This window comes from Oncorhynchus keta, chromosome 15 (assembly GCF_023373465.1).
Source record: "Oncorhynchus keta strain PuntledgeMale-10-30-2019 chromosome 15, Oket_V2, whole genome shotgun sequence".
Classification (NCBI taxonomy): domain Eukaryota; kingdom Metazoa; phylum Chordata; class Actinopteri; order Salmoniformes; family Salmonidae; genus Oncorhynchus; species Oncorhynchus keta.
This window is the reverse complement of record NC_068435.1, coordinates 38469527-38479394: the sequence shown is the minus strand read 5'-3', so window position 1 is coordinate 38479394 and position 9868 is coordinate 38469527. Positions and strand designations below refer to the sequence as shown.

The following is a 9868-nucleotide window of genomic DNA, read 5'->3' as shown; positions in this document are numbered from 1 at the left end:
CTTCTGCAAACCCCTCTTTACACCAGTACGTAAAAGCGATAAGGCATGCAATGCTCTATGGGATTTCGTTCATGCGTTCCAATTCCCCAGGTCACCCCAATTTACAACTTAAGCACTGGGCAGGATACATCTTTCCCTTAGATAAATGCTCCAGAGTACTGCAGCACAATGTCTGAGCTGGGATAACCAAACATTGCTTGCCATCTTTCAGGGATTTTAACTGATCAATTCCATGTCTAATTGAAAGACTCAGAGGTTTGTCCCCATCGTCTATTTCCTTAGAGAAAGAATTTGATAGATAAGCAATATGGGATTGAGCACTTAATGATTTGCACCTTTATTGAAGATACTTGAATTCACAATACATCATATATAAATTCATCACATTAAAACTAGTTGAACACATGCGCCAACATGTTACACAGCCATGAACACCAACAACTGAGCCATGAAATGTTGAAACTCAAATTAAAACAAGTGCATGTTTCTTCTGTAACATGTCAGTATAGTGCAAATCTTCACCTAACAGCAGTTTCCTAAATGAGGTGCAGCTTGTAGGACCTTAATTGTTGATGATTATTTTATATTTTAATGTACAAGTCTTCGGACTAATGCAGATTTCGGACTCCACTTCTGCACACACGCACGTCAACGCCATACACTGGACCTGAGACCGAGGAAAATAAAGAAACCAATTATAATCAATGTATTGTCAGAGCATTACAACAGTATCGTCTTAATGGACACGCTTAAAGGATCAACGTAATATTTTTTGCATTGAAATGTTAAATGTCCTTAATATCTGCAGTAATATTGTTTCAATAATTTTGCATTCTAAAATATAAATAATATATGCCATTTAGCAGACGCTTTTATCCAAAGCGACTTACAGTCATGTGTGCATACATTCTACGTATGGGTGGTCCCGGGGATCGAACCCACTACCCTGGCGTTACAAGCGCCATGCTCTACCATGCTCTTCTAATGAAAAATTGCCTTCTAATTGTGCAGCCCTCTGATTTCTCAACCAGAGCTTGTCTGTCTCTCGTTATCAAATTGGAAGGCTGCACCATCCCTCTCTTCAGTCACTCAGAGACATGGGCATCACGAGCAAGAATTCAAAAGATATCTGCCATTTCCTGGTAACCAAAATCCTACATTAGCCTAATTTCAGTTTGTGACAAAACAAGCCAGCGTAAAGAATCATTGTATTGTACCATCTAAATTGCTGCAAAATGCTGTCTCTTTTCAATAACAAAAAAATTGTATGTTCAGCTGTTAGACAAAAACAGAAGACTAAAAAGCGAGTCGCCAACAAGGTTGTGGTGGAAGGGAAGCATCTGAATTCGGTTACAAGTCACCCTAGTTTCCAGACGAACACAAAATTAAACTTTCGAAAGATATCTGCACTACCCAGAAGTAAAGTTAAGGCTGGTTCTGGAGCTGGATTTGTCAATTATATTAGGGAAAACTTTGCAACAGATGGCAAAGTCAAAGATACTGGTTTCCATCTTCCATAGTATTAATAGATTGGATTTATATTGTGCTATTCTACCAACTGAGGAAAGCACTTCACATAGTAAGGGGGAAACTCTCCTCATCCACCACCAATGCACGGCAACCATTGTGCCAGAACCACAGTTATCAGATGGAGGTGAGTGACGCCAATTAGGAATGAGGGGGATGATCAGGTGACAATGATGGAATGGTGGCAGGTTAGGAATTTAACCCTGGGGTCGTGGCTAACACCTTTACTGTTACATTAAGTGTCATGGGACTTTTAATGACCACAAGGGTCATGACAACTGCTGGCTTGCCGCTGGTAAAAGGTGCAAATGCAAGTTTGAAACCCCTATTTTAATTTGTGCCATGGCTCAGGCAGGAGTTTTACATTGTATGGTAGGCTCCTGGCAGGCTTGGCACAGCTCATGGTTCTCACAGAGGAAGTGGAATAAGATGCTACAATGCACATCACAAGTTACATGTAACATCCTGAGCGTTTCGGACCTGAGACGCCAATACAAATCTAACAGCACAACAAGTTACAAATTCCTTTAATTTTTGTTGCAGATCATTGTAGATGTGGTTTAGCTGCACCAAAGCCGTGAATCGCATAGTAAAGCAAAACCATTTGTATTGGGGACACATGGGGAGCAGCAGCATTGTAAAATGCAGTCAAATCAAAAATTGTTCATTTACAGGTCAAAAACATGTTTACTTTATTTTAATTTGCTCTATGGCTCAGGCAACCAAGTGTAGGCTACAAAAAAAACTGTTTCGATTCGTCAAAGAATTGAAGGCGTTTTTCTGATTAATAAACACCATGCTGGTGAGTGGTAATATTCTAATTACAACCCAGCCCTGAAAATAAAGACCAAAGTACAAGCACATATCAAATAGTAAAGCATGGCATTGCCAAAAAAAAAAAAAAAAAAAAATATTTTCCACCCGTGGAAATTTACAGGAACAAGAGACAAACCTGAAAAAAAATGTAGCTGCAAGCAGTAACTGCAACTCCAGCTCATCACCATCTGACACGGGATAGTTCAGGACAGGTTAGTCTCCAGAGGGTAAAGTCATCCTAACGAGAAGACATTCATGAGATTAGAACAGAAGCTCACACAAACACCAACACTTTAGCAAGCAGTCGTTTCATAACATGTTCAGATACCCAGACTTAACACAATGCTTAGAACCACACTATAAAAACAGGGGGGGTTGTTAAAAATCAGGCCTGAAGGAGGGGACAATTGAGCCTGTTGAGGTGATAAGATCATTTCTGAAGGACATGATGCAACAGTAATTGGACTGAGGCCAGGTGAATGGTAATTTTGCTAAGGCACATTTGAAGGGGGGCGCAGTTGTTTTCTATGTGGATTTAAGAGTGTAGAGTTGTGAAATTCAGAAGTGGCCAAGGAACCTGTGGCAATCTTTGCAGAGGGGGACAATGGATAACATATTTCTGGAAATAATGAGAACTCAGTTTGAAGGATGTGAGCAGGAGAGCAAAAGGAGATTACCTCACGTGAACTGGCCTATCGATTCTCCACAAATGAACTAGGCAAGAGAGCAGCTTTCACTTCTGACGAGCACTTGTTGGTAGGCGCAACACTTCATTCTCCAAGGACTTGTAGGCATTTTCTGTAGCTGAGCAATGGAGCATTAACAGGACCACCACCTACTTCCCACTATTAGGCCCCACTTAAGTCATGGAAGATTAGTCAACCCAAGAGGTTGAAATGTACCCCTCAATTGTCATATGCATGTCTTAGGACTGTTTGACAAACTTTTGAAACAAAGTCATACTGAACGGCCAATTTGGAAACTGCCATTGACTACAGCTAGAGGATTATAAGACCATTTACCAACCACTGCTGTGCCCTGCAGTGGCAAGCCAGCAGAAAATGAGAACAATACTTCAGTGAAATTTTGCTTTGAGGAAACTGGAAAAGTGCATTGACTATACTTTACCAGTACCCCACTCACTGTTAACCACTTAAAGGCAAACACCACACTTGAGTCAGTGGCAACATAAGCCACCAGAGAAGCATCACTTAAATAGGCCAAAGACTAGACAAATACTGTAACCATGTCACTTCCTATGAATCTCTGTAAAATTTCAAAGTTCTTGTTCTCACTTTTCGGAAGTTTAAACCATAGAAATTAGCTCTAAAGCCCCACATAAGGGAAACAAGCCAACGCTATGAAGATAAACTATTATAATCACTGACAATAAACCAGCCAATTCCCCCATAAGCATGTTCAAGGCACAAGAAAGTATTTTCAACAAATCGTTTTAATAGGCTCCATGAAGCCAAAATTGACAAAATAATCTTCAATGTTGATGATACAAAGAACAGAAAGTACAAAATCGTTCCCAGGTGGAATACTATTGGGCAAGAAGAGCAGTAACATTGATGTTGATCTTTGTGTTCAGTCCATTATAACAAGCACATTTAAAATGCAGGCATTGAGCAGAGCAAAATAACAAAATACCGTGAGCAGACTGGAGCATGCTGCAATTTGCAACTTCATGAACAGTTTTACCAGTCTGAAAGGAATTCACTCTTTTTGGAAACTGAACATACAGGACCCTCAGCTATTTTAAGAACCTCAATTGTATAGATAAAGGTTGTCAAAGGAATCATTTTATTTCTCGCTCAGTTTAAAACTTGGCAGGAGGTAGGTTGGACATTGTCGTTTAAAACAAAAACAGGAAGGTAAACAAGCCTCGTTGATATCCACAATACTAATATCAAGGATTTAAATGGAGATGTCAGTGCTGATAGGGACAGGGAGTAGAATGTAAAGAACAGTGGGCGTTTATATACAAACAGCCATGTGAAGCAACGTTTTGGTTTGTACAGCACCAACAAGTCAGACATTATGCTTTATCAATTGAACTAAATGCCATAAGAGCAAATTGAGATGCATCCTTTAGAGATCATTAACTTTTTAAACATGGTTTGTAAATTAATGGCCAAAACTCATGGCTAAATTTAAAGACGCTCGAGCTACTTAAACACAGAAAAGGACTACAAAAATCAGGTCAACATGTGGACAAATTCTTGAGGAGCTTTTTAAATACAGCCAGCCAAGGGATGATCTTGAATCAGGGGTGGATTTTTACTCGTGTGCAGCTGAGGACAAGAATTGGGCACACAGGTAAAGACACTGAGTTTAGGAAACAAGTTTCACGAACATTTGAGCTTGATAACATCCCCACTAAACCAGGTTTCTCCAAACAATATTCCTAGAGAGCTACCCCCTGTAGGATCACTCCAACCACTTGTAACTAACCCGATTCAGCCAGCTAAGTATTAGAATCAGGTGTGCTAGGGTTGGAGCAGAACTAGATCTCATCCTAAACTATTCAGCCGCAACCTAGTAAAAGGTTAAAGTCCAGAACCTTGGAATGAGGAAGTGGCCTAACGCAGCCTAGGCCTATGAAAAAAACAAACACATACCTTAACTGTCGTAGCTGTCTCTATAGGAACCCCCAGAGCGGTCCCCGTAGCCTCCCTGGCCCCTAACATTGGAAGGGAAAAAATATAGGTAAGGTCCCTGCTCATTAGTGCTTTGGGGTCAGTTTGGTTCCAGCACGATTGTTAATAAATAATCTGTGTTCTAATTATTTTCAACATGAAATGACATTAGCATAAAAAAAAGAAATTCCAAAGTCAAATATTCAATTGCCAAAACAGTCCATTGTTTGGCAGGTTCACATTGTCTAGACAATAAAAAGAAAGTTACTATGAAATAAGATGTATATTACATAGTTTGATGACTTTAATTTCACCTTTATTTAACCAGGCGAGTCAGTTAAGAACATATTCTTATTTCTTATTTTCAATGACGGCCTGGGAACAGTGGGTTAACTGCCTGTTCAGGGGCAGAACGACAGATTTGTACCTTGTCGGCTCGGGGGTTTGAACTCGCAACCTTCCGGTTACTAGTCCAACGCTCTAACCACTAGGCTACGCTGCTGCCCCGGCAGTACACATTGGGCTTATTTTTGGGCATGTGTGAATCCTCTTAAACCCCTTCCGCCGAGATGGGGGGTAAAAATTTTAAAAAGCCAGTCGAGCAGTCTGTAGTTAATTACTACGCCTCTACACTGTACCAAGCTGAAAACGTGCAGAATGAAAACCTCAACTCCCTTTTTTGACATCAAGAACTGGGGGGGGGAAAGTGGCACGTTGGGCTCAAACACCTGAGCTAAATACACCTGAGCTGAATGGAATTTATAATATCAGTTAATCGTTCACCACTACAGTTCATTGTAAAGGATGCAAGAGGGGAATGTCCACAAACACCAATTTAGGAAATGTGTAATCAGACGTGTCGCCTCACCTATTGTCTCTGTATCCTCCGCCACCAGAAGAGTACCCTCCGCCACCGCCGCTCCTGTATCCACCGCCACCCCCGTAGCTGCGGTCTCCACCCCCATAGCTGCGGTCTCCTCCACCACCACCATAGCTCCTCTCACCATATCCCCTGTCACCGCCACCATATCCTCCACCACCTGGGAACAAACACAGCAAGACTTCAAAAACAAACTCACGGCGAAAGCAAACTCACGGCTAAAGCAAACTCACACTGAAATGTAACTACGGCTAAGAGGGAGGGCAAGACAAAACGCTAATGGATGATGGGGAGCACACCATCTTGCAGATTGCCTGCCCATACCTCGCGAGTAAACTCGCCCACCTCTTCCTCTCCCCCCTCCATAGCCACCTCCACCACCATATCCGCCACCGCCCCTGGAACCTCTGAATCCACCGCCACCTCCACCTCCCGAGCGACCACCACCCTTGCCGGCTTCATCCACACGAATGGTTCTGCCATCGACAGACTGCAAGAGACAGGAGAGTTACTCAGCATGGGCCATAAGCATGTGACTTTTCATAATGGGATAACGAGTTAACAGGATTAATAAATTACCTGGCAAACTTCAATATGATAAAACCAGAAATAACTTTATGGTTCATTAAGCTACACCTAGATGTATTCTTAGTAATCTAGTCAGTTATGTCATTAAGGTTATTAAAACAAAAGCAACTCCGATAATTGGTAAATATAAGTAATGATAACGATATACCTTGCCGTTCATTCCCTCCAATGCGTCCTTCGCATCCTCGGCATTATCGTACTTTACGAAGCCGAATCCACGAGACCTTCCCGTTTCTTTGTCCCTGATGACATCAACTGTGCGAGAGAAACAGAAATTAATATTTCTGGAAGTAGCCAGCGATAACTTAGCAAATTAAATAAATGTCTAGAACGCACCTTTCGCGATGTTTCCATACTTGGCGAAAGCTTCCGCCAGAGACTCCTCTGTGGTGTCGAAGCTCAGGCCACCGACGAAAAGTTTTCCTTCGTCGGACATGATTCTGTGTCTGCAAGGGATCAATCCCGGTCAAGTAAAAACATAACTTGTGACATTGTGATACTTGCAGCTAGGAGTTGTAAACGTAGGTCACGATGTGTGCGGGAGCTGTTGTCCGACATATTGCGCACAGAATTAGCCAGATGGTCGGCCTACCGCTAGCTAAGGTGCTGTAGTTAGCTAGCTGTACATAGTTAATCAAATTCAGGCAAATAACCATTTCAATGTTATTTGACATAACGTGTTAAGGTTTGGACGACAGACTAAGCCCACTGAATGAGTCTGGCTAAATGCGTGTTGGGGGGGGGAAAAAGCAGGCCAAGAATGTAAGCGCCATTTTGCACCACGTTGGCCTGCTACGCCACTTGGTGCTAAGCTATCTGGCTAAAGGCGGATGCAGCAATCTTTACAATGAAGTTGATCACTAGCGTAGTTAAATACGGTTCATTATATATTTGTAAGGAGACTGAAACCCCCGCCGTGTGTTTAACAGATGTTAATATAGCCCGTATAAAATGTTTACAGGTTAAGTAAACTGGCACATTTGTGCGTGTGAAGAATAGCTACTACAGCTAATGTTAGATAACAGCTAAAGCCGCATTCCAACCATGTTTATTCACAATAACTCAAGTCTAGTCATTTACACATTAACTACTACTTAGAATACTTAAATAATAAGACAATTGTATAGTCAGATAAACACGACCTTGTATAAAAATGTACCTTTGACAGACCGAGTGCGAAGAGCTGGTGCTTGAAGAGGCTCGTCGTCGCAAGATAAATGGAAGGTGGTGCTCTGTGGAGAGTGCTGGCTAAAATAGGAGAAGGGCGTCATCTTGTCTTATTTGAATATGGACACGTATTTTTGGCGGTAACATTCTGTTGGAAATGTACTGATCAAACGACTTGATCAAATTATAACAGCTATTCAATAATATATGAGTTTGCTATTTATCAATTACGCAGACACTAGTTTTATTTAAGCAACTTTTCAAAACATTTGTACTGGAAGTGGAAAAGAGACAAATAATGATAATTGTGTCCATGTATCTATCCCACAGTCCACTTTTTCTTCAAGCATGGCACTCTTTCGGCATATAGCACTTTAAAGCTGTTTTAGTTGTCTCCATGTGTGTGATGGGGATTTAGCCTACAGAAGACAATACACAAAATTCAGACATTTAAATCTCTGCCTTGCCTACTACTCTGAGATCCTCTATATCACCTTCTTTATTCTGCCTTTTTGAGAGGTAAAATTACATTGGAAAGATGAAGAGATCGGTCAGTGGCGACCCATCATTCAGGGCATGTGGGCTTGCCTGTTTTGCATGTTATTTTGACATTAATACATGTCACATATAAGTTTGCAAACATTGTAAAATAATAAAAATACAATGTAATCATTGAGTTAATAAAGCTGCATAAAAACATGCATGTTGTAGTTTTTGCTTTCTTGCATAAGTTAGCTCCAAAATGCAGGTGTTTCAGCCGAGCTCAATGCTTTCTGTGGTGGTGGGGCAGCCAGCAGAAAATACGGAGCGTAGGGGATGGTAATGTTCTCTAGTTGCGCTGTGATTGGCTCAGTGTTCAGTCACTCATGGGAACACTACGTCACGTCAAATCTAAGGGTAGAGCTTCAAAATTCAAGCCCCTTGGGTGCTGCCATAGAGTTACATTAGAAGTGCCCATCCAAGAATTCTCAAGGTCATTGGCCACAGATAAAAATAATGTCAAATCACATTATATCTAGAGTAGCTTTGATTGGACTGATCATGTCAACATAATACTTTCGAAATCTTAGATAGCAGTCATGAATCAAGTAGACAATGTCCTGGCAAATCCTTTTTAATCATCGTAATATGAAGAGAAATAATGAAGAGAAATTATAGACAAAACGTATCAATGCTCATCGACCATTGGACATAAACATTACACAACAAGTTGGAAAACGCAAATTCAACAATGAGTGGTTTGGAAGGAATCAGTGGCTAACTGCAAGCTTGGCAAAACAATCACTAGCCTACTATTCAGTGGAGTGGGTGTGTGGTCCCAAGTCTGGTTTAAGGGTATCTTTTCCAAGCTTAAAATGATAAACATTCAACATTGGCCATGCTATCAATCCAGCATGATTTCTGCCGCGCACAAAACAACTGTTAACTCTGGAACTGGGAAATCTGACTTCAGTGAGTTCAAGACAACTGGGAACTCGGGGAAAAAAAGTTTTGAACGGTCATCCAACTTGGAATTGTAAGTCGGGAACTCTGGCCTCTCCTAAAAGGTCCGACCTGAAGATCACTGACGTCATCATGATTCAACCTTGTTTCTTTCAGAGTTCGAAGTTGTCTTGATAGCACCATAAATCCAGAGAATTACAGATTTGATGACAAAGTTTGATGACAAAATTTGCCCACCATGGCCCCCCGTGCCACCTCCTGTTCAAGTGAGCACAGTACAACAGGTGAGTCCAAAAATGTCTTGTATGTTGCTGCATAAATGATGTAATATGCCAGGGAGATTTGTATCCTGTCAATTAGAAAGTAATACTAAGTGTATGTTGTGTAGTAAGCTGTTTGTAGCCTATTCCCTCTTAATTTCACCTACTGTTCTGACTTGGTGATGCACATGTAGCCTATAACCTGTTTTAGAGAAATGTAATCATTGAATATTGTAAGAGCTTTCATTGTCTGCTTATATGCCTCCTTTATTTATTATATGGTTCTGACTTGGTGTACAGGGATAATTCTGTCACTGTACGTTTCAAAAGTGCTGAACAAATAGTGATAATGACTACGTCCGTCCTAGCTCGCTCATTAATGTTTTTAATTGAAATTACGTATTGCCTCGTATTCGCTTGTTGTCCCCTTATGTTATAGTTTGTACATCTCAATTGTCAGTATGAAATCACATTTGCAAGTTAGCTGATATGGCTATGTTTTTTAAAGGCAGTAAATGAGGCTGCCAGACCAGGCTCCCCTGATA

General features: G+C 41.0%; 1 protein-coding gene across 6 annotated transcripts; it reads right to left on the bottom strand.

Annotated features, from left to right (window-relative positions):
* Window positions 1-308: 308 nt before the first annotated feature.
* Window positions 309-7767, bottom strand: LOC118394890 (cold-inducible RNA-binding protein B-like). 6 transcript variants are annotated; one of them, XR_008065338.1, is made up of 8 exons: window positions 7624-7767; window positions 6790-6899; window positions 6602-6708; window positions 6190-6355; window positions 5854-6025; window positions 4968-5029; window positions 2480-2581; window positions 309-667 (listed from the first exon to the last, which is right to left on the bottom strand). XR_008065338.1 is itself a non-coding variant. In XM_035788507.2 (7 exons), exons 1-6 carry the CDS (start codon window positions 7722-7724, stop codon window positions 4969-4971), a joined length of 717 nt encoding a protein of 238 aa, XP_035644400.1. In that variant the 5' UTR covers window positions 7725-7764; the 3' UTR covers window positions 4588-4640; window position 4968. The 6 variants fall into 6 exon arrangements, 4 of the variants coding, with proteins under 4 accessions (XP_035644400.1, XP_035644401.1, XP_035644402.1 ...); XR_008065339.1 differs by lacking the exons at window positions 309-667; window positions 2480-2581 and adding an exon at window positions 4588-4640 and having other exon boundaries at window positions 4968-5034; window positions 5855-6025; XM_035788507.2 differs by lacking the exons at window positions 309-667; window positions 2480-2581 and adding an exon at window positions 4588-4640 and having other exon boundaries at window positions 7624-7764.
* Between the last annotated feature and the right edge of the window lie 2101 nt (window positions 7768-9868).

Coding starts and splice junctions, on each gene's coding strand:
- LOC118394890 (XM_035788507.2), bottom strand. CDS start 7,724: ATGACGCCCTTCTCCTATTTTAGCCAGCACTCTCCACAGAGCACCACC. Junction 6,900..7,623: donor GCACCAGCTCTTCGCACTCG/GTCTGTCAAAGG, acceptor GATCCCTTGCAG/ACACAGAATCATGTCCGACG. Junction 6,709..6,789: donor GTATGGAAACATCGCGAAAG/GTGCGTTCTAGA, acceptor TCTCTCGCACAG/TTGATGTCATCAGGGACAAA.